Source organism: Dendropsophus ebraccatus, chromosome 1 (genome assembly GCF_027789765.1).
Source record: "Dendropsophus ebraccatus isolate aDenEbr1 chromosome 1, aDenEbr1.pat, whole genome shotgun sequence".
Classification (NCBI taxonomy): Eukaryota; Metazoa; Chordata; class Amphibia; order Anura; family Hylidae; genus Dendropsophus; species Dendropsophus ebraccatus.
The window spans coordinates 126,898,902-126,923,968 of NC_091454.1; the positions used below are offsets into that span (position 1 = coordinate 126,898,902).

Here is a 25,067-nt window from a genome sequence, read left to right on the forward strand (position 1 = left end):
GGGGAGGGGCCTATTTTAACTTCTCTGTGCTTCCTGTTCCTATTAGGACTAATGGGATCAATCTCCAGGTTGTGCTGTCATGATTGACTCCTGAAAAATGAATTATCGGTAAGATATAATTCCCACTTTTGTACATCAGTTTGCATCCGTTTGCATCAGTCAGCATCCGTTTTACTATCCGTTTATTTTTCTTCTTTGGTTTCTTGCTGCTTCTGCGCATGCTCAGTGCATAAACGGATGAAAAAAAACGGATGTGAACGGAAATACCTTCCGTTTTAGATCCGTCCTCATTGACTACAATGTAAAAAAAAAACCTTGGTTCTTGCACTATAATATGTCCAAAGCAGGAATAACAAATGCTTTCCAAATGTGTCTTTAACCTTCAACAAACATATAGGAAAACTTTATTAATAAAAAAACAACATTAATTCTCTGTTTCTCAAGTAAAAAGTGTAATTAAAAATAATGGTTTTGTGGTGGACTGTAGTTTTATCAACTAACTGTGTAATGTCTTACATGATGATATTCAGTACTCTATTACACTATGCCATGTTACATGGAAAGCACTACATACAAAGGCTGCTTTATAGGGGTTGGCCTCTCTAGGTTTTTTAAACATATGAATGATTAAAGAGGGAAACATATTGTCATACCATTATGATTACTTTTCCTTTAAGGAGTACATTACTGACAAAATGCTCCCTCAGGATATCCAGCCATCCTGATGTGATCTCATCCATAAACACACTTTGCTCTAGCAACCAATGCAGGTATAGTGGAGGAAACTGAACGACGTATGATCACATGCCCCTTCATATGTGCCATGCCATGGATGGGATCACATCAGGATAACACAGATGGGCCAGCGATCTAGGGATCGAATCATCATCATCATCAGTAACTCATTAAGGAAGAAGTAATTATAATGGTATAGCAATATTTCACCCGGTTTACTTATATGTTAGGGAGTAGCTTAGCAACAAAGTAGCATGGCTTGGCTGCTACTCTATGAACTATATATTGTGCCAACTCCAGCTGAAATGGGGCTTGCACCTTGGTGATGTAACAGTATTTCATACAAGAAATTTTAAGGTGTACAAGCACAATTAGTGTTCACCATCTAATTATTGCCATAAAACACATTTAGGGTACAAACACACAGGCCAGATTCTGAGCACACTGGGCAGGAGAGGTATACAAAGGATTAGCCCTACACCTCCCTCCCTGGACAGCATGTAGTGCTGTGTCCAGGTGGAATTTTCAAATGCTTTTAGCACAGGACTGGCTCCCGGTCACAACTTCTGGGTTCCGGCTGGTGGAGGCCCTGGGGCCTCCCTTTAATCCGGTCCTGTCTATAGATATAATTTTTTCCCTTTTCTTCTGTTGTATGTGAGGTGTGTGGCTACCTCCTGTTGGCTTGCACTCCACTCATGTCTTGCAAGTGTTATAAATAGAGCTTTGGCTTCTATCTGCCCAGTTCTAGGCTTATTCAGCCCAGGAGAGGCCATTGCTAGTGTGAGAATGCTAGAGTAGGGACCATGTCTCTGAGGACACCTTAACATGGTGACATGGTACACTGTTCAATCAAATAGTTTGCTAAGATCCTAATTTTTTAAATATCTATAGAGCAGGTTTTATCGTGTATATGACGGGGGGAATATATACGGTAAGCACTTGCACCTGTAGGTTGCTGTTGCTCTTTCTGTTTTCTTGTCTGTACTTAAGCCACATGCAGCATACAACCTGTAGTGTGAACAGAGGCATAGCGGTTCGGCCAATTTTACCTTTTTTTATGAAAGACATTTACTCATGTATTTTATATGAAGGGGAAAAACCTATAGACGCTGCATTTTGGAAAAACTGTCACTGACTGCAAAAAGCATCCCAAGTGAGGAGAAATAGAGGCCCAGATTTATTTAATTGCGTAAAACGGAAACTGGTGTAAAATGCCCACAGAAACCAATCACAGGTCAGCCCCCCGTTTCTAGTAGAATTAATTCTGAGCTAGGTAATATGTTACTATGGGCAGTTTACACCAGGTTTAGTTTTACACAGTTTCATAAGGCTGGGCCATAGCTTTGTATATTTTCTTACTGACTTCCAGCTGGCCACAGAATTTTATGGAAAAAATAGAGCACATTTGTAAACTACTTCTCTTCTAAAATCTAAAGTCTTCCAGTACTGCTGTATGGCCTGCAGGAAGTGGTATATTATTTTCAGTCTGACAAAGTGCACTCTGCTGCCACCTCTGTCCCTGACAGGAACTGTCCAGAGCAGTAGAGGTTTTCTTTAGGGATTTGGTACCTATTTGGGCAGTTCCTGTCACAGACAGAGGTCACAGCAGAAAGTACTGTTTGAAACTGGAAAGAAAACACCACTTTATGCAGACCATACAGCAGCTCATAAGTAATGGAAGACCTTTAAATAGAAGTCATATACAAATCTATATAATTTAATCTATATAACTTACTAGTACCATAATACTTTTTCACCGGAGCTCTCCTTTAAGTTTAAGGGGGAGATTTATCAAACTGGTCTAAAGGAGAATTGTCTTAATTGCCCCTAGCAACCAATCAGATTCCATCTTTCATTTTTCAAAGAATCTGTGAGGAATAAAAAGTGGAATCTGATTGGTTGCTAGGGGTAACTAAGACAGTTCTACTTTACACCAGTTTGATAAATCTTCTCCTAAGTCTTTCATACAGGACAAAAACATACAAATCACAGAATTTACATCTATTGGTACTGTAACTGAGAGGAAAAAGTGTGTGTGTGTGTGTGTATATATATATATATATATATATATATATATATACTTCACAAAAGATTGGAGCCGCGGTACCACGATGTGGGATGCACAGTCCTCAGGGGATTCGACCCCTATCCCCAACGTATTCAAACAAAGCAAGTGAAGGACAGCATCTCCAATGCAAAAGTGCTCTTACTTTATTGTGCCAGTTTGCATAAAAGTTACAACGTTTCAGCTCTCTACCTCAAGCCTTTTTCCTACCTCGAAAAAGGCTCGAGGTAGAGAGCTGAAACGTAACTTTTATGCAAACTGGCACAATAAAGTAAGAGCACTATTGCATTGGAGATGCTGGCCTTCACTTGCTTTGTTTATACACACTCACCGGCCACTTTATTAGGTACACCTGTCCAACTGCATGTTACCACTTAATTTCTAATCAGCCAATCACATGGCGGCAACTCAGTGCATTTAGGCATGTAGACATGGTCAAGACAATCTCCTGCAGTTCAAACCGAGCATCAGTATGGGGAAGAAAGGTGATTTGAGTGCCTTTGAACGTGGCATGGTTGATGGTGCCAGAAGGGCTGGTCTGAGTATTTCAGAAACTGCTGATCTACTGGGATTTTCACGCACAACCATCTCTAGGGTTTACAGAGAATGGTCAGAAAAAGAAAAAACATCCAGTGAGCGGCAGTTCTGTGGGCGGAAATGCCTTGTTGATGCCAGAGGTCAGAGGAGAATGGGCAGACTGGTTCGAGCTGATAGAAAGGCAACAGTGACTCAAATAGCCAACCGTTACAACCAAGGTAGGCAGAAGAGCATCTCTGAACGCACAGTACGTTAAACTTTGAGGCAGATGGGCTACAGCAGCAGAGGACCACACCGGGTGCCACTCCTTTCAGCTAAGAACAGGAAACTGAGGCTACAATTTGCACAAGCTCATCGAAATTGGACAGTAGAAGATTGGAAAAACGTTGCCTGGTCTGATGAGTCTCGATTTCTGCTGCGACATTCGGATGGTAGGGTCAGAATTTGGCGTCAACAACATGAAAGCATGGATCCATCCTGCCTTGTATCAACGGGTTAGGCTGGTGGGGGTGGTGTCATGGTGTGGGGAATATTTTCTTGGCACTCTTTGGGCCCCTTGGTACCAATTGAGCATCGTTGCAGCGCCACAGCCTACCTGAGTATTGTTGCTGACCATGTCCATCCCTTTATGACCACAATGTACCCAACATCTGATGGCTACTTTCAGCAGGATAATGCGCCATGTCATAAAGCTAGAATCATCTCAGACTGGTTTCTTGAACATGACAATGAGTTCACTGTACTCAAATGGCCTCCACAGTCACCAGATCTCAATCCAATAGAGCATCTTTGGGATGTGGTGGAACGGGAGATTCGCATCATGGATGTGCAGCCGACAAATCTGCGGCAACTGTGTGATGCCATCATGTCAATATGGACCAAAATCTCTGAGGAATGCTTCCAGCACCTTGATGAGTCTATGCCACGAAGAATTGAGGCAGTTCTGAAGGCAAAAGGGGGTCCAGCCCGTTACTAGCATGGTGTACCTAATAAAGTGGCCGGTGAGGAGTGTATATATATATATATATATATATAGAGGGCTGTATCTTTAGTTCTAGCTGACTTTGCATTAGAGAATCATTTACACGGACCAATTATTTTCACATTTTGTTAATTTCTGGCTGATTGTAACATGGTAAGCAGTAAATTGCCAGTCTTAGGCTATGTTCACACACCGTATATTTTATACGGAATTTATACAGAAATATACGGAAATATATGTGCCCTTGCTGCCTAGGAATCCCGGCCGGAGCGTATACACATTTATCAAAGGTACGCCAGGGAGAAGGCGCAGATTCGCCCCTTCTCCCTGGCATACGTCTCAATCGCCTGATGGCTGGAGGAGCTTGGGGGGGCGGGTGGCCTCCTCCCGCGCCTCATTTATCACGATTTACGCCTGCTCGCAGGCGTAAATCATGATGAAAATATACACCTGCTGGAAGTAGGTGTAGATTTGGTAAGCCGGGCGCAGTCTAGGGCGCCTGGCCAGCCGGATTTACTAAGAGCCATACGCCTCTTAGTGAATCCTGCAGAGAAAAAGGGTACTGGGCCTAATATAAGACAAGTACGCCGGTCTTCATAAATCCCCACCATAGTATACGCTCCGGCCGGGATCCCTAGCGGCGCCACAAACAACTGACATGTCAGTTTTCTGCGCCCACTATTCATTGAATAGCAGCCACAGAAACCCATGTCAGTGCACACTATGGAGCTCCATAGTGTGCTGTGGAGAGTTCTGATGCTGGCGCGCACAGATGCGCCCGCATCAGAACCCTGCGGCGCTACTGCAGTAATGGCTGGGATGACCTTAAAGTGTAACTGTCGTTATAACTTTCAACGTCCGAATCAACAAAATATGTAAAATAATGCATGTTTGCAATATACATTCATTATTTTTATTTTTTGTTATTGTGCTGTAAAACAAATGTATACTTACCAGAAATCCAGGTCCAGTCTCCGGAAGGCAGCTCTTAAGTCTTGTGCTGGTTGAAAAAAAAAAAAAAAAGAGACTAAACACGTAGGGGGAGATTTATCAAACATGGTGAAAAGTGAAAGTGGCTCAGTTGCCCCTAGCAACCAATCAGATTCCACCTTTTATTTCCCACAGGCTCTTTGAAAAATGAAAGGTGGAATCTGATTAGTTGCTAGGGGCAACTGGGCCAGTTTCACTTTACACCATGTTTGAGAAATCTCTCCCATAAAGTCTAGCTAGTACAGAGAGTCCCGGCTCAATATGTCCACTAGTCACATGACTGCCTTCTCTGAGCACAGATGACCTGAGAAAAACGGAACTTCCTGTGTTTAGAGTTTTTGAAAAACAAAAAAAAAGTCTAAACACAGGAAGTGTCGTTTCCATGATAACTAAGAAAAAAAGAATGTAAGTTGCAAACTTGCTTTATGTCACATCTACTGTTGATTTAGATTTGACAAGTTATAATGACAGTGACACCTTAAGGATTTAGAGGTTCAGAAATAATTGCATGATATGTAAATATTACCATACAATAACTGAAAAATACCATCACACATTGTACAGTTAAAGGGGAACTCTGGTGTAAATTATTTATTTTCCAATTAACTGGTACTAGAAAGTTATACAGCTTTGTATATTACTTCTATGTAAAAATGTCAAGAATTTCAGTACTTATAAGCTACTGTATGTCCTGCAGGAAGTGGTCTTTTCTTTCCAGTCTCCATAGATAATGGAATGTCACACATGATCTGGGCCACAAACAATCCAGGTCAGATAACAGGATAGGCGGCAGTAAAATACGCTAGGATATAGGTAAACTCTACAGAGGTGAATGTAAATCTTGCTGGTGGTCATATGGCTGATGTTATATTGAGAATATAGCTTTTGCAAAAGCATTTCCCAGTGTACCACACAGTAGCCATGTCTGCAAGATGCAGCTGCAGCGTCTAGGGAAATATTATGCAGTTAGGTAACGAATAATAACATTACAGTCCAAAGAACTGGGAAAGTAAGGTTTTTGCACAAAACTGTGTAGGATGAATAAAACTCGGCTTGATTGTAAAATAATACAAAAAAGCTTAGATAAGCTGGTAGCATGGGCACAAACATGGCAGATGAATTTCAATCCTGATAAATGAAGAGTCATGCATCTAGGCCCTAGTAACCATATTACTTCTGTCATTAGACTAGAGTAAAGGAACCATGGGGGTGGGGCTAAATGGTGGAATATACCCCCCCCCCACCGCGCCTGCTGGGGGGTGTAACACTATAATGTTAGGGAAACAATCTCTTCATTGTATATTTTCTCATTATACTACCACCTCTGTTACTTTGGTGGCCATATAGTCTTGCTTTGGAGTCATGTGACTGTTGTTACATTGTCTCATCAGTGTTTTGCATGCATTAGTGCAGCCCCGCCCAGTGATGACGTCACAGGGGCAGTTGCCTAGTAACAGACTACATAGAATAAGATACTACAATGTGATGCTCATTCTGATCTATGCTAGCCATGGCGCAGGTAAGCTTCCTAATCCTCCATCCCCCCTCACTGCAATACATGGAAATGATATCACTTCTGGCCTGTGCCCCCTTCCTGTACACGCCTACTGGAGTTCTTCTATTACCTACAGCAATGATGTAGAGAAAGAACTGTTACATGAAGCCTGGGATCCCATCCGGCTGCCAGAAAGCAATAGGCCATCCATTCCTTACCATTACTATTAGCTTTTACCTATGTTACATGTCAGAGTTACAAGTTCTGCTTCATTTTACCTGCAGATCAGGAGATTCCGTCGAGGAACTTGGGATTGGAATGATGAAAAGAATGAACTTGAGTTCACTAGGTAAGAGCGGTCTCTATGGCTTCCACATGACCTGAGAATATAGAGATGGCGCTATGATGTCACATCTATTATTTCTCTACAGATAATACATATATATTGGGCAGGTAACTCACTGGGCTCAGGTCTCCAATGAGGCCCAGGGCTAGAAAGTAATTATATGCATTATATTCTGATGTGAATGTGTTTTTCTGGGTGTCATGCATAAATGTCCTCACACACATCCCCCCAGCTCTGTACAACAACAGGATTGCCACCATTGCAGACTTATAAATCTCTCTTTTGGTACAATCTAGCTTGGTCTAAGGCCTAAATATTCACAAGGTATATACTATATAGCCGCTCTATCTCAGCTGCTACTATAGCTTTCTTACTTGTACAAGCTATTTCTGCATCCAGGCTTCAGGCCACACTTGGTGGAGAGGTGTAACCCGGTCTGCTGGGCCCAGCTGTCACTATGTCCCTGTGATACAAGGCGTTCTCTAATCCCAGCCCAGCTCCCACAAGACACCAGTGACAATGGAGCAGCCACAAACACACAAAACATTGTTAAAGTCTTAAAGGACAGAAACAGCCGCTTATATCATATTGTGGAGTGGGAGAAAACATTTTACACTGTATAATCCGCTTTATATTCTCTCTTCTCACCCATAGGCCCCATTCACATCAATTCTTCAGGGTTTATTGCCAGTTACATATTGAAATATCAGCTACAAATTATTCCAACATATACCTTTGTGTATGTACTGCTGTCCCATTGACTTTAATGGTCTTAACATCTACTAGCAACTACATGGTCGTAAGAGACTACATAATATGCATTACTTGCATATCTGTGTGGTCCTTCTATATACATGACAGTATGTTCTGTGTGACCCTGGTCCGAGGTTACCTAATGTTTGTATGTAACCTATTCATTGTTAGGCCTTGTTCACACAGTAGTACATTGGTCAGTAGTCTGCATTGGGATTTGTCAGCCAAATCCAGGATCAAAGCAGAAATAAAAGGTATTATGGAAAGACTGGATCTACTTCTTATTTTACTTTACAAATACTGATTAAAAAAACATTGATCAAAATACTACTATGTGAATGCTGCCTAATGTTTCCTTCACACACAAGTTTCAAACTTTTTCAGACTTACTGCTTTTTTCCCAGTTTCTTTTGGCTTGTTTTATATTGTTCCCATAGAGAAATCCATGGGAACATGCCATGAGAGCTGTCATTCCTAGAGCATATTGGACACAAAATATGCACTGACAATGAGGAGCTGTGCCACAAAATTGGGTTTAACTTGTTTACCGTTGGCTTTCAGCAAGCATCTGGCCACTGTGTTGTTGTTTTTTTTTACAAAACCATTTTGGAAAAATCGCTGGAAATTCTGGAGGTTTTTAATATATAAAACATTTTGTTGCCACTAACAACCTCACAACCCAACTTTCCTTTAGGCTCTATTCACACGGAGTAAAACTGACCAGCCTCTGTGTCATAATGGCAGTCTATGAGAGGCTTGCGTGCCTCCTCTCTCCGCGCTGAAAAGTGGAAAAGTCAATTCTCTGTGTCTGTGCGGACAGACACAGAGAGAGAGGAGCCGCACGAGCCTTCCATAGACTGCAATTATGACACGGAGACTGGCGAGATTCCATGGCGCAGAATTCTGCCAGATTTACCCCGTGTGAACTGAGCCTATAAGGGAACCAATCGGCACATTTGTGCTGATTAGGCTCCGAGAACGGCGCACGGACCTGGCACCCGCCTCTCTGGAGGTGTGGGGTATCCAGGCTCCATGGGCTTCATCTGCGGGAAAATGCATTTTAATACTGCAGGCAAGGCAGGGGGGGAGCTGTGAACTAGTCATATGGGCTGTGACTCATCACAGCTCTCTGTCCTGTCAGTGCACTCTGCTGGGTGATTGACAGGCAATAAGACCAGTGAGCAGACACTAATCACACCGCAGAGCGCGCTGACTAGTCACAGCCCATCTGACTAATTCATGGCTCTCCCCCTGCCTAGAGTACATATAATATTCAAATGCATTTTACTGCACAAGAAGCCCACGGAGCCTTAATCCCCCGACACCACCGGAGAGCCGGCTGCCAGGTGCGTGCAGCTGTTCTGGGAGCCCAATCAAGGTAAATGTGCTGATTGGTTCCCTTTGAGATGCTTTTTATAAATCTGTGACTGCAATCTGCGTCTGAAGACACTTGAGAAATATATAGTATTGTTCTAGCAGGAATCATTATGTACAGTAAGCTGTCCATACAGTCCTTTATTTAAAAAAATCCTTCTCTGTATCTTAAGATTTTACTTATATAATTCCATCTTATTTATATGATTCCTTTAGGAGCAGCATTCCTCCTATCAGCAAGATAGAGCGTAAAGAAAGAAGCAGCATATTTATGGGCTCCAAGGAGATAATGCAGCTACAGCATAGGCCACAGGACAGGTACTTATAGCCATATATAAGAGAAATCAGCAGTAGAAGCTTTGTTAGCCGATGCTGCACTTGTATTAAAGGAATAATATAATTTTAAACGTTTCATAGAAATAGAAACATTGGCCCAGTTTTACTAAAACTGTTTAGAGTGTCACTTTTGTTTCAAAAAACTTTTGACATGTTATGGAGACATTTCAAAAGTTTAGATCAGTCCAGGTCTGAGTGTTAACCGCGATCCTCTCCTGGCTCTGTGTCACGTGATGAGTCCAGCTCATAATGTAAGTCTATGGAGCCTGACTTTTCTATAGACACAGAGCGGGGAGCAGACCACGCTGCTTACCGGGACCAATCAAAACTTTTGACATTTCTCTCTGACATGTCAAATATTTTTTAATACAGCAGTAACACTTTAATTCTTTGACAGTGTAAACTAACTGTGGGAAAATCCTTTTAAGTTCATCGTAACTTAGTTCTGCACAAAAAGCTTATAGAATGTACTAACTTTAGCAGTCCTTAGAGAGCTAAACAGAATAGCACCACCGTCATGGACTCCTTGCTGATATCTTTTATCTCCACTGACGTATTGTTGACTACTGATTCATCTCTAAAGGGGCCTACAAATGAGGCTTTGTCTTCCTGTTTGTATTTCAGTTACAAAATGATATCAACATATAGTTCAAGGTGCTCCTTTTGGGCCCTTAAGCTTTAATGGGCTGAGTATAGTCAGATTGTGGGTGTTTGGTCCATTTCTTGAAAATATCTGCTGTGTTTATACTTTTATGGACTTTTTTTTTTATGAATTTTTCTATATGGAACAGTTTGTTGGGTAATAACAGTCTTTTGTCCGGTGGATTTTACTCAGTAACTGTTTGGTAATATGATTTACATACTTTGTAATGATAGAGGTCATGGTGTGGCAGTATTACTTGGGCCTTGTAAAGTGATATCATTAGTAGCATTGGTGTTAGTATTGTGCAGTTTGTTCATATCAGTATGGAGGTGTAATATTTGACCTTTCAAGTTTCTATCAGACACAAATTCTGCATGACCAGTATCACCTTATACAGTAACCATTTTGGAGGTAGATATTAGCTGTACATAGGCTCTGCGGACCATATAAGTAATTAGAGGGCAATTAAGTCCATTGACTCACAGCCTCCACCCTACTCGGGTCATTATGAGGAATTCTCCCAGCCACAACTTTTCCCAGCCACAACTCGTCCCTTTATGACCCTTTAATGCAGTTCCACTTTAGTATTAGGCCCCTCTGTGCAGCCACTATATAGTATTAGGCCTCTCCATGCAGCCCTTATATAGTATTAGGCCCCTCTGTGCAGCCACTATATAGTATTAGGCCTCTCCATGCAGCCCTTATATAGTATTAGGCCCCTCTGTGCAGCCACTATATAGTATTGGGCCTCTCCATGCAGCCCTTATATAGTATTAGGCCCCTCTGTGCAGCCACTATATAGTATTGGGCCTCTCCATGCAGCCCTTATATAGTATTAGGCCCCTCTGTGCATCCATTGTATTATAGATGGCCTCTCTCTGAGCAGCATATGTATATAAATATTGTGATAGCCCCCATTAAAAAAAAAAAAAACCTTACCTCACACATGCTCTGCTTGTGCTGCTCTCCCGGTGCACATTCTCCTGTCTCCCCAGCACAGCCAGTGTGTTACAATGATACTGCCTGAAGTCCTGTCAGCATATTTGTTGTGCTTTTTAATGGCACATGCACAATTGAAACTGCGCTCCTCATGGCAATCCAGGATTGTAATCACTGATGTATGTCAACTTGCTTATGATAACTTGTATTCTGTATTGTGGAGTGTCACGATCCCCGTGACTTAGGTTCTGGGGTTAAGTATTGTGCCCACTGTGCACTAGGCAGCTGGAACTGTCTGCAAGTTTTCTCAAAGCTTTTGAGAAAGGTGTCCAAGTCCCCATCCTTCTCCATCACCGGGAAGTTCTCTAAACGGGGTTTAAGATGCCCCATCTCACTAGACTCACGGCTTGGTGGTGAAGAGCTGGACATCTGGAGGCGTGCTAGCTCCAGCTGGTGCTGTCTCTCGGCCTCTGCCTGCCGTGCTGCAAATTCTTGTTTGGCCTCTGCCTGCCGTGCTGCACATTGTCGCTCAGCCTCTGCCTGCCGTGCTGCAAATTCTTGTTCAGCCTGGTGTTCCTTCAATATGAACTCCATCTGCGATGCTGAGTCACATCTAGCCATCTGTTGGAGAATCAAAGGTAGAGACGAGTCCGTACCATTCCAGGGACTGGTGCTACCAGTACTTCCAAACCCAATAGGTTCCTGAACGGAACTCTCTGCTGAGTCCGATGATGGTTTGGTGACCACAGGCCACTCATGCTGGGCATCATCTTCCACCAATGCTTGGATCAGCTGCTCTTTTGTTCGGTTCACTCCATCTAGCCCTCTGCGCTGGCATAGGCTAAGTAACTCATCTTTCTTCTGATTCCGATATGCCTCTGCCATCTTAGCAGGTGCTTGCCAAATAAAAAAGAAAAAAGAAAAACAGAGAAAGTGAAGGGGACAAACTGTTTTGTCTGGATAACCAATTGTATGCACTGAGAGCCTTCTTGTAGACTGAGATATTCTTCTACCAGATAACTCAGCCCTTAAGTGTAAGAAATAATTTATTACTCCAAACACTTATTGTTCTAATGTATCCCACCGGTGCTACCAATTTGTCATGATCCCCATGACTTAGGTTCTGGATGATAGCCTACAGGGTCACACTGGACCCCCCTCCGCCAGCTGCCAACCAGAACCACCTCAAATCTTGTCGCTGCCACCACACATCATATAAGGCTGACGTGACACCTCACCCTAAACACACCTAACACAATTCCAACAGACTATACGCTATAGAATTCCCAGAGTAACAACTCACCCTTGGTAACACTCTTTCTAGGGTCATAGGATCGTTAGAACACAAGAAGATTCTTATTAAAGTGAAATTTAATATCATAATCAGGATTGTAATCACTGATGTATGTCAACTTGCTTATGATAACTTGTATTCTGTATTGTGGAGTGTGGGTGCATTGTGGGTTTTTATTTTGTAAAAATGCATGTTCTGTTTAAATATATATATATTTAGTTTTGTTTGGAAATGTAAAAAATAATCTGTTATGGTCTTCCTTAGGCCATCTGACCATTTGTTAAGCTGGGCACAAGCTAACAAATCCCCTGAGAAGCCCTTCTTCATCCTTAAGCCTTGGAAGAATCAAAGGAATGAATTTGTCTCTCTAGAGGACATCAAGAGTAAGTATCACCCATGTGCTACGTATGTGCAGTTATGTATACTTATAGTATATGCTAACTTTACAAACAGCAGATCTATCTCACACATCCTTTCTCTTCTAGGAGTTGCTTTGTCCTTGATCCATGAGCAGGAAAGGATGTGTTTACAGGTGGAGTTTTCCTCTTTCCTCAGGTATGTCTCTGACTATAAAACAATGCAAGGGTATATGCACACTGAGTAATTGTGGCCGAAAACTTGCAGCGGAATACGCCGCTTGTCCCCGCGCGTTCCCGTTTCCCTCTTCACGGGTCTGTAGGCTCCATTATACAGAGTGCTCCCCCGCATTCCATCGTCCGCCCAAAAAATTGAGAAGACAAATCTTTTGGCAGAGAACAGAATCTGCCGGAGCATTCTGTATAATGGAGCCTATGGAGGCAGCGGAGGCTATGGAGGGCTCAGTGTGCATATACCCTTACATTTTCTATTTCCAGTGGTGCGGCATCCAGGGCAAGGCAAAGTATAGCCGCCCCCGACCCACATACACTCAGCCCGCAAATGTAAGAGAGTGGCAATGTATACAGTGTTTGCATCACAACTCAGTAGAGGCACAAAAAAATTTAAACCTCTACACCAAAGGAACATATTGCTATATTGCTGAGGCTAAACAATACTAATACTGTTAACAAATAGAATCCAGTATACAAAGAACAACCTCTCAAATAATTCTTTGAAAAAAATCTGCCAGACCACTATGTTAAGATCCACAATTTTCTAGCACACTCCCCACCTTTTCATTCCCAAAAAATGTCTTTCTTCATGCCTTGCATTGTATGAGTAAGAAGGCAGGTTGATGTGTGGGTTAAGTTGATGCCCCAGTAGGTAGTTTCCCCCTTCCATGATGCCCCTAGTAGGTCCATCCACCTAAGTGATCGCTAGATCGTCTGAGCAGTCTATAGAAGATAGCAGCGGTCTGCTGCCGCCTCTCCTGTTCCACGGAGCAACAACAGCAGATCGCTGTTATCTCAGAAGTTTGTCTTTCAACATGTTGAAAGACAAATGACAGATAACGATCAGCCGACATCTTTCATGTCGGCTGATCATTGTCTTCTATTTCACAAGACGATTATCGGCCATAACAGACAATATCGGCTGAATACGGCTGATAATTGTTCAGTGTAATAGGGCCTCAAGGCTATGTTCCCACTAAACATAGATGATTGCCGGAAATAATGATCATGATAATTAATTCTGCCCATGGTTTTACAACAACGGCCATGGTTTAGCGTTAAAAAACATCCCTTCACAAAACAACGACCATTGTTATTACATAGTGGGAACATAGCTTGAAATGAGCAGTAGTTTAAGGGCTGTACCCTTGTACTGTATGGTTAAAGGGGGTAATGGGACAGAAAAAGTGATTTCTATGGGCTCTATTTTCTCTCAGCACTCGAGCCAAAAAACGAATACTTAATGTTTAATATCCTAATAAAACTGTTGTAATTTCTATTTAGATCCAAGGAACTTGATGAGTTTCTATTGGCGGTAATCAATTATACCTATTGTTACCTGATAAGGAGATCAAGAGGAAAGAAACCAGAGCCTTTGCTGATGTAAGTGTTTGTCTATAAGAATAGTCATGCCATAAAATGTATCTGAAAATAACAGGACAGGGGCTGCTGTTTATAATAGTGTTGTATACACGGGATAGCTTCATGTGGTGACCACAAGGGGTTATAACAGATAGTATAGAAGATGGTTGTAGAGCGTACATCATATCCTTGCAGCATGGACTGGAAAATGGTGACATGACGTGTAACAGCTTTGGGAAGTGCCTCACATTCAGGCTGGGTTCACACTACGTATATTTCAGTCAGTATTGTGGTTCTCATATTGCAACCAAAACCAGGAGTGGATTAAAAACACAGAAAGGCTATGATCACATAATGTTGTAATTGAGTGGATGGCGGCCATTTAATGGCAAATATTTGCTGGTATTTTAAAAGAACGGCGTTGTATTGAAATAATGGCCGTTATTTATTGTTATATGGCGGCCATCCACTCAATTACAACATTGTATGAACAGAGCCTTTCTGTGCTTTCAATCCACTCCTGGTTTTGGTTGCAATATGAGGACCACAATACTGACTGAAATATACGTAGTGTGAACCCAGCCTCAGAGTGTCTCAGGGGCAGTATGTCCAGCTTCTGTCTCGTCCTAGTTACAGGCACTCAAGCTCTCAGAGGGAAGGTCTCTGCTTGTAGCTTGTTCTTCTCACAGACCATTCTCAAACACTCGACCTAACTTGGATGACTGGAATTTGGAGATAAAACACGTCTTTTGGCTTTGGAGGAAAAGTCTTCTCACTTTAGCTTGACCTTTACAGACAATTAGGTTGAGCTCAGAGGCAACTTCAGGAGGCTGTAGCTTGTCTTGGAAAGTCTGTGTTTGCTTGTCTCTCCCTGTATATGCTGCTACACGGGATACTGAGAAAACTTACAGCTAAATAGCTGACTGGGAAATGGGTACAGGAACATTGCATTTACACCTCCTTTATAAAGTACCTCTTTTAATGATGCTGTTATTTGCGTTTCTAGAAGCCGAAGACCATCAGAAAAAGAGTCAGAGATGTCTAATCTGGACAAGAGATTAGACGCAGCTCTTAGACACCTGGCCATCAAATACACTGCAATTATTCTTGGAGAAGGACTGGAGGAAAAACACCACTTGGCATGTGGAAAGTATGTTATCCTTTAAAAATATATATAGAAGAAGAAGCTCTATAGTTCTATTATCAGAAATGTTCCCTATACAAGGGAGAGTGTTATAATAGAGCCAACAAATAGTCTTCATTAATTATTTATTGGTATTCATTCAAAGGCTGCCATGACATTACCCATAAGATTTATTAAAACTATATAATTTTTAGACACAGTAAGCTTAGACTACGCAGTGTAATAAAGCACCAAATGTATCAAAATGCATCAGGCTGATTGCTAAATCTGTCATATTCTGTCTATCTAGTCTAAGTTTAGGCCAACTATTAGTTGGCTTAAAGTGACTCTGTACCGACAATCTGACCTCCCCAAAACACTTGTACCTTCGGATAGCTGCTTTTAATCCAAGATCTGTCCTGGGGTCCGATTGGTAAGTGATGCAGTTATTGTCGTAAAAAATTACTTTTAAACTTGAAGCCCCGTGCCAAACGGGAGTATCCGTACCTTAACTTTGCCCGTGTCCCTCCTCCCCACCCTCTTCATCATTAGGAATGCTCCAGACAGATTGCCTCCTTTTTCCCACCTGTGGCAGCCCGGCACATGGGCTGGATCGTTAAGGACCTGTGCAATGTTCAGCATGCAGAAAATGTTTCAGTGGCATTCCTAATGATGAAGAGGGTGGGGAGGAGGGACGGAGGGGTGGTGCAAAGTTAGGGCACATATACTCCCGTTTTGCACGGGCTTCAAATTTACAAATATTTTTTTAGGACAATAACTGCATCACCTGCCGAACAGACCACAGGACAGATCTTGGATTAAAAGCAGCTATCCAAAGGTACAAGTGGTTTGGGGGGTCAGATTGTGGGTACAGAGTTGCTTTAGGCTGCGTTCACACTACGTATATTTCAGTCAGTATATTTCAGTCAGTATTGCAACCAAAACCAGGAGTGGATTAAAAACACAGAAAGGATCTGTCCACACAATGTTGAAATTAAGTGGATGGCCGCCATATAACAGTAAATAACTGCCATTATTTCAATATAACAGCCGTTGTTCTAAAATAACAGGAAATATTTGCCATTAAATGGCGGCCATCCACTCAATTTCAACATTGTGTGAACAGAGCCTTTCTGTGTTTTTAATCCACTCCTGGTTTTGGTTGCAATACTGACTGAAATATACTGACTGAAATATACGTAGTGTGAACATAGCCTTAAACTGCGCCATAATTCTTGCAAAGTGTTGCATCTCATACTACACCCCATTTATTAAGGTCACGCTCCTTTCGTCAGAGGCTGGGGAAAGTGTCTTAAGCTCAAAATAAATGCATTGCAGAATTCTGGTGTATATGCATTAGTAAATCTTCACTTATGTGTTTATCAGTGTCACAGTGACACGGCTGTTGTGATATAATCATGGACGGCCTGTTCCTTAAAGTTATTGCTGTGGGTCACAGATATTTTGAGTTATACCTTAAATCTGAGCTTATTGTGTTTTTCCTGTATTTATGTTGCAGGAGTAAAACATCGGCTACATGGAGGGATCGCCGCTTCTTTGAGGTACGTGCACTGCATATACATTCTATGGTGGCTACTGGTGAATTGAAGTTGTCATGTTTTCACGTGGACAATGTACTGTCAATCTGCTTATTTTTTACATTGGTTTATACTTTTTTTTTTTTTTACAGTGTTTATACAGCTTTAGCATAAAAGTTGCCTGGATAACATTCAAACGCAAGAAGCTGGAGCCGATAGAGCGCGAATTATGCAGGGTATTTCATACAAAAAAATTCCAAACCAAATTGGAAACAAAAAGGAACCTGCCTGGAGACGAGACATCTGAGGACAAAAGGTACAACACATCATTTTGAACACTGGTCAAGAGCCAGCATAAAGTCCCAGCTATCATGAATAGACAGGGGTGAAGCTATAGTGGTGCAGAGTAGTCACAACCAAGCCCTGGTGTCTTAAAATGTTTTTTTGATTAAAACTTGCTTGTCTCCATCCTCAAGATAAGGAACAAGATTGCAGGGAGCCCGACACCCTTTTTTTTGAATACACCTGCAGGCCGGCACGTGATCTGTGTCTCAATTTATTTTCTATGGAGCCGCCAGAAGGAGCCAAGTACAGCATTTGATTCTCTGGCAGATCTATAGAAAGTGAATTCTATAGAAAGCTGTATTCAAAACAAAGGAGCTCTGTGCCTTCTATCTGTGCAGCATTATTGGTGTCACACCTCCTAGGCTACATAAACAGTAGATCAAATAATATTTCAGACTAAAAGCCCTGAGGAGCATATTTGTTCCTATTAATTCTTATATTCATTTTGTAACAGGAAAGTCAAATTACCTCCAATATATAGAACTCTTAACCAGCGCTCCCCACTGGTCACTTCCCTGTTACCCACTGCCAAGGACCTCTACCCCCACCTGCTGCAACGACGTGGGGCATCTAAAAAAAACATTATGAGAACAGCCGTAAATAGTTTTATGGAGGATGAGTTCCCAACTCGGTAAGAACCTTATCTTTCTTTCGATTAGTTTGCTGCACACCTTAGGATTCATCAGGTGAATGCTCTGATGGCGGGCTTCATAATTAATTTATTGTACATTTAACAACCACATCTGCTGGAAGTTTGTTCCAAGTATCTACAACTCTTTCAGTAAAGTCATATTTTCTCATATTCCTTACTCTTTAGTTATGTTTTTTTTTTAATTAAAAACACTTCCATCTTGAACCTTATTTAGTCCTTTAACGTATTTAAAGGTTTCGCTCATGTACCCCCTTTGCCTTCTTTTCTTCAGACCAGAGGCGGGCAAGTAATTTTCCAATGGGGCCAGATGACAAATTGAAATGTTTTTCGATGGCCAGACCAATATACTTAACTCGGTTCTGGTGGGGACAGTGGTGACTGAGGAGTGTTTCCCAACCTTTTCCACCTTGGGACACCCCTACCAAATAAGGTTCTTCAAAATACAAAAAACTTCATTCAGTGACTCACGGGTGATGTCTTTTTTTATCTGAAGCGTCACTTTCCCTTTTTTCTCTCCATAAGTTCCAGGCCTTCATCTCTTTAGAACCTGTCAGACAAACATCTTATCCAAACTTTCTATCCTGCTTATAGGGTTCCATACAGTAGTAATTCTGCTGTTTGGTGTCATGTAATAAAGTTAAGTGGGTTGCCTTTGTATATATGATCTTCCATATAGTAATAATATCCCCTTTTATGACCCCTCATATAGTAATAATGCCTCTTGCTGTGCCCCCTTATAGTAATAATTCCTCCTGCTGTGACCACCACATACTAATATTTCCCTGCTGTGCTCCCACCACATAGTAATAATGCCTCCTGCTTTGGCCCCATAGTAATAATGCCTCTTGCTGTGTTCCCATAGTAATAATGCCTCCTGCTGTGTCCCCATAGTAATAATGCATCCTGTTGCGTCTCCATTGTAATAATGCCCCCTGCTATGCACCCTCCACCATCCATAGTAGTAATGATCCCCTTTTGTGAACAGCCCCACCCAAACATAGTAATAATACTCCTGCTATGTTGCCCCCACCCATAGTAACAATTCCTCCTGCTATACACTCACCCTTAGTAATAATGTCCCATGTTGTGTACAGCCCTACACCCACCCACAGTAATAATGCCCCTGTTATTTACAGCAACAGTAATATTGCTTTCTGCTGTATACAGCCGCCCAGCCATAGTAATAATGCCCCCTGCTTTATACAGCCCCCCACTCCTAATAACTATGACCTCCAGAATAACAATGTGCTTCACAATATAAAATATACCAAACACATCGTACTCACCAATTGCAGGAAAACATCAGGTTTCCTCATCCTCTGGCTACAGTCTGTAAGCCACGGGATGGACCCTCCACTCCACCAGGTGCAATGAGGTCATATCATTGAACCTGCTGGAGAGATTAGGACTACGTGCCCACAGCCTATAACAATGAATAGAACAGCAGGATAGTGGCCGCGGGCCGCACAATGCCCGGGACTGCTCCAGACTATACAGATTCAAATTAAGTCTTTTCTGAAATGCTTTTTATGTTTCAGACCATCCACCGTTTTTGTAGCCCATTTTTGGACCTGTTCTTATTTTATCAGTATCCTTTTGTAGGCGAGGTCTCCAGAACTGGACACATTATTCCAGATAGGGTCTAGAGCGGTCTCACTAGAGCTTTATACAGCAGGATCATATTCTCCCTCTTCCTACTGGTTATACCTCTAGCTATACATCCCAGCATACAATTTCCCTACCGCCTGGTGACTCATTTTAAGGCTGCCAAAAATCACTACCCCTAAATCCTTCTCTTCTAAAGTTTATACCAACATAGAACCACCAATATGATACTCAGATAGATGATTCCTTCTCCCCCAGTGCATTATTTTACATTTGGAAACATTGAACTGCAGTTTCCATTGTTTGCACCAATTATCTAGCAAAGCTAAATCATTTTCCATATTATTGACACCTATTGCACTCTTTTATGTCATCATGTCATGTCTGTACCTGATAAGACATCAGTTCCATCCTCTAGGGTGAAGTTACGATCTCTGTGGCAGAGATTATGTTTTTGCCCTTGATATTCTGTTCCAGGTTTTTCAGTGTTCCTTGTGTTTAATTTGTCCGCTCCACATTTTTCTGTTCTTCCTTCACTTACCTTGGCTGTTTGCTTAGTTTCTAATGGGTCCAAGACTTGCTTTTCTATAATGCAATTTTTCTTCCTTTGGTCCAGGACTCTTGATAGCTCTGTTCAGATAGCTTTGTCCTGCTTTGCTCTGTTCAGATTGATCCAGTCTGTTTGGCATTTTGTTCAGCTTGATCCAGCGGTTTGTCCTGCATTCTTTGTTTTCTGGTATCCTTACCTTTTCCTGTTCAGTGACCATTCTCTGTTTATCTTATTCTGTGCTTTGCTTTGTCCACTGTGTTACCTTGCTACTGTCTCTGGCTTTCGTTCTCCATTTGTTTTTTCCACCATATACCTTGCTACTGTCTCTGAATATTGTCCTCGTTGCTTTCTCATTACGGACCTGTCCCTCTTTTTGTGACTACGCTTTGTCTGCCGTCATTGTACCTTGCTCACCCTTTCTGTTGCTGACCCAGCCTGTCTGACCATTCTATTCTGTGCCCTGTTTTTCGTCTGTATTTTGTCTGTCCTTTTTTTTTTAGAGCAGGGACTGTCGCCAAGTTGTTAACAGTTGTTTAGGACCTGTTCTGCAAGTAGGCAGGAACAGCATAGGGGGTGCTAGCTTTAGGGCCCCCTTGTCCTGTCTCTTTGTCCCCAGGCCCTTACACATCAGCAATCAGGCAAACCTTACCTACCAAACCTTCTGTCACTCACAAATATATTAGCAATGGGAAGCAGCTGTAACTGATCTACCAGCAAAGCTAAAATCTGTCTCCCCTCTGACTCATTTGTAGAGCCTTTATTAATATATTGAGAGTCACAGTGGCATAGCTATAGGGGTCCCACTGATCACATTTGCAGTAGAGTCCCCCACTGCTTTATGTTTACATCACAGCAGCAATGACATGCGTATTTACATGGGACCCCCCGAACAATCACCGGCCATAGTGGTCTTGTTCCATACTCACTGAGGTATCACCATTGGGTCAGTGTGTAAATGTATGGAGCAATCATTGCTGCAGAGCTTAGAACCACAAGAACATCAGTGCTAGACTGTGCTTAATTTAAGAGGACTATTATCTATTTTGTTATTTTACCATTTATTCAACAGTCAGATTAAACCTAGGCCTTTAGCTATGGCCCTGGTGAGTGGTCAGCAGAGATGGCATGGGAAGGAGGAGAGGAATCTGATGAGTGGGAAAAGACATTTTTCATTATAAGATATATTACCAAGTTTCATATATTTGCTTTTAGTGTTAATTCATAGCGATTTTTTTTTTAGTTTGTTCCATTGAAAAATTGTGATATGTTTAGTTATAAAAGTAATATGCCAGATATGAATTTTGCCAAACACCTAAAATTAGATGAGATCAGCTATTCACCTTATACTCTTTTCTTTCCTGTCTCCAGGCTTGGCATCATAGGGGAACCGATGAAAAATTTTCATTTCAAGGATCTAACCCCCCTAGAGCCAGGGGAAGAAGAAGAGGAAGATCCCCAGGAATGTAAACAGATATGACTCTTACGGATATGACTACTTTACATTTATTACTGGCCATAGACTTAATACTCGGATGTGACATTTTTTTACCGGATATGGAATTCTTACACGGACATGACATTTTTACTGGATATGGACTCCCCCCCCCCTTACTTATTGTTTTTTTTACCCCTATCATAAAATACAAATCCCTTTTTCTTTTTTTTCCCCCATTTAAACCCCTAAAATCTCTTTTACCCCCCCCCCCCGTGCCCTCCCACCTCTTTACTCCACCTCCCCTACTTCCTCATACTCCCTCCTATTACTTTACCTCTAAAAATAAACCGCTGTTTAACCCTTCTTCATGGCTGTGTTAGAAGAATTTATTACATACAAAAGGTGATCAACATACAATACACAAAAGTTATATATACATATGTACAGTTGCCTATTATAGTCTTGCCTAAACACTAGTAGTGTTGATCGAACTGTTCGAGAAAAGTTACGAACAGAACATTTTACTTATTTATCGAGTCCGCGTTCGAGTTCAAGTTCGAGCGCCTTTCTGTCAATCAATCAGTGAAGAGTCCATGAGCGTCAGAAACGTCATTGCTGAGGTGTAGGGGTCTCATTGGCTGCTAAAATCACATGATCATCTCATATATATATCACTGTGATGTGTTCTGAACGCCATTTTCTGCTCAATTACTGTGCTGTACAGACTGCTCTCTGCTTGCTTGCATGCTGCTATTTAGCTTAGTTAGTTAGTGGGGTGTTTAGAAAGCTTAGGGACAAGCTTACACTTCAATCTTACATAGGTGTCAATTAGTTACATCTATCCTGAGTGGGTAAAAGTTCATTGCTATCATTTTTGGGGTTGAAATATCATTCAAATATACAATTTATTATTGTTATATATATCTATATCTATCTCTCTCTATATATATCTATGAGATCTATATATTTACAGTGGTGCCTTGGATTATGAGCATAATTCGTTCCGGGACTGTGCTCGTAATCCAAATCTACTCTTAAATAGTGATGAGCGAACATGCCCGTCCAAGCTTGGTACTCGTTCGAGTTTTAGGGTACTCGATTGTACTCGGACGAGCATCTTGCGATACTCGAGAAAATCTCATCATCCGTTTCCTGTAAGTTTGGGCGCAATTTCTCAGCCAATCAACATGCAGGAGACTCTTTGGTACATCCTGCGATCACGTAGGACCCGTACATGTCGATAGCAGCGATTGGTTGGCCAGATCAGATGACCCTGCCATTTTAAAATCTTGGCCGCCGAGGCTCGGCTCACATGCATGCTGGAAGAGATTAGGGACAGAGCTACTACTTGTCAGGGAGAGCGTTAGGGAGGGGATTAGCATTCCAGTAGGCAGGGAATACTAGCAAAAGAACCAATCAGCCCTTGTAGGTGCTTAAAATCGTTATTTTTTTGTATTAATCCAGACTGCTGGCTGGGACTTGCAGTGCAGCTACCACGATTTCAGCAGCACACTGTGGTGATCGGCTGCTGGCAGAAAGAGGACATTAGGTGTTGCATACAGACCCCTAAGAAATGCTCAGTACTCTTTTATGATTTTGTGGCTGGTATATTTTCTGATTTCTGTATTTCTTTCTCAAGGCATATCCAAGCTCACTACTGATTGCCCTGTGTAAGGGGGTGTAACACAGTAGTGTATAGCTGCAGCCACCAACAGATTGTATACCACAGCCTCCAAAAATTTGTGTGACCACCAGTATATTTTCTGATTTCTGTATTTCTTACTCAAGGTATATCCAAGCTCACTACTGATTGCCCTGTGTAAGGGGGTGTCACACAGTGTATTGGTGCAGCTACCAACAAATTGTATACCACAGCCTCCAAAGAACTAGTGGGACCTGACCACCAGTATATTTTCTGATTTCTGTCTTTCTTACTCAAGGCACATCCAAGTGTACTTCTGATTGCCCTGTGTAAGGGGGTGTCACACAATGTATAGGTGCACCCACAAACAGATTGTATACCACAGCCTTCACAAAACTAGTGTGACCACCAGTATATTTTCTGACTTTTGTATTTCTTAAGGCATATCCAAGCTCACTACTGATTGCCCTGTGTGAGAGGGTGGCAGACAGTATATAGCTGCACTTGCACACCCAGAGTCTATACGACTATTTCCAATAGTAGTCTCAGTAATATATTTTCTTGGCTTGCTGTGATCCTTAGTGCAGATATCTCAGTCTTGACTGTGCAGTGTCCATAAAATGGTGAACCCAAGGGGTAAGGGTCCAGGACGAGGGCGTTGGGTTCCAAACGATGCAGTTGGCAGAGGCCGTGGTTCAGGGCAGGGTGACACAGCACCACCCATTAAGGAGGGAGCAGTGGCACACCGCAGAGGTTCACTTCCTAGCTTCTTTGCGCAACTTACCGGGTCTCAGGGTACACCACTATTAAATCCACAGCAGTGTGAACAGGTGATCATGTGGATAGCGGATAATGTGTCCAGTAAATTATCCACCACCCAGTCTTCCACGCAGTCCACCCACACTACCCAAGGGAGTGGAACCCTTGCTCCAGCAGCTCAGCCTCCTTTCCCACAGCCCGGCCCCTCCAGGGAAAGGATGGATTCAGATCCACCACCATGCTCCCAGGAACTCTTTTCTGGACCGCTCCCTGAGTGTGAGCAACCGGAGCAGTCGATCTGTCCCGATGCCCAAACTATGCAGCTTACGCAGTCAGTGGGTGATGAGAGTGGGGACTTACATGCGGGGTTTGAAGAGGTGTCTGAAGTTGACGATGAGACCCAGTGAGGTTGTTGTCATGGATGTAATTCACAGTGGGGAGCAGAGTGAGGAATTTGAGGAAGAGCTGGGGGATGAGGACGAGGTGTCAGACCCGAACGGAAGTGCAAATACACTGCCACTCACCCGCATGCACAAGCCTTAAATGTACACATAGGCAAATTGCTGAGCCTGGAGATGCTGCCCTATCGGCTGGTAGAGACAGAGGCTTTAAGTAACCTCTTCCTCCTCCTCCTCCTCCTCCTCTCTATTACCCTCCACGAGCATGTCGCCTCCATTTCGTAGCGCTAGCTGCATCAGCACTGTGGCGGGTAAGCACCAACAGGCGGTATTGAAACTGCTGAGCTTAGACGACAAGAGGCACACGGCCCAGGAGCTGTTGCAGGGCAGCACGGCACAGACAGATCTTTGGCTCGTGCCACGGGACCTCAAACCAGGCATGTTTGTGTGTGACAACGGGCGGAACCTGGTGGCGGCTCTGCAACTCAGCAGCCTCACACATGTACCATGCCTGGCTCACGTGTTCAGCCTAGTGGTGCAGCGGTTCCTTAAGACCTACCCCAATTTGGCTGACTTGCT

General features: G+C 42.5%; 1 protein-coding gene across 3 annotated transcripts; it reads left to right on the top strand.

Moving 5' to 3' along the window:
• The first annotated feature begins 478 nt into the window (after positions 1 to 478).
• Positions 479 to 22,044, top strand: LOC138797871 (protein phosphatase 1 regulatory subunit 36-like). 3 transcript variants are annotated; one of them, XM_069978632.1, is made up of 11 exons: positions 479 to 928; positions 7,089 to 7,153; positions 9,494 to 9,595; positions 12,754 to 12,872; positions 12,975 to 13,044; positions 14,364 to 14,462; positions 15,448 to 15,591; positions 17,084 to 17,126; positions 17,255 to 17,418; positions 17,902 to 18,078; positions 21,623 to 22,044. In XM_069978632.1, exons 1-11 carry the CDS (start codon positions 926 to 928, stop codon positions 21,729 to 21,731), a joined length of 1,095 nt encoding a protein of 364 aa, XP_069834733.1. In that variant the 5' UTR covers positions 479 to 925; the 3' UTR covers positions 21,732 to 22,044. The 3 variants fall into 3 exon arrangements, with proteins under 3 accessions (XP_069834733.1, XP_069834740.1, XP_069834725.1); XM_069978624.1 differs by lacking the exon at positions 479 to 928 and adding an exon at positions 6,449 to 6,828; XM_069978639.1 differs by lacking the exons at positions 479 to 928; positions 17,902 to 18,078 and adding an exon at positions 6,444 to 6,828.
• The last annotated feature ends 3,023 nt before the right edge of the window (positions 22,045 to 25,067 follow it).

Excerpts from the sequence above, each read along its gene's own strand:
- LOC138797871 (XM_069978624.1), top strand. Across the intron at positions 12,873-12,974 it reads CTCTCTAGAGGACATCAAGA|GAGTTGCTTTGTCCTTGATC; the intron begins GTAAGTATCACC and ends TTTCTCTTCTAG. Across the intron at positions 13,045-14,363 it reads GAGTTTTCCTCTTTCCTCAG|ATCCAAGGAACTTGATGAGT; the intron begins GTATGTCTCTGA and ends ATTTCTATTTAG.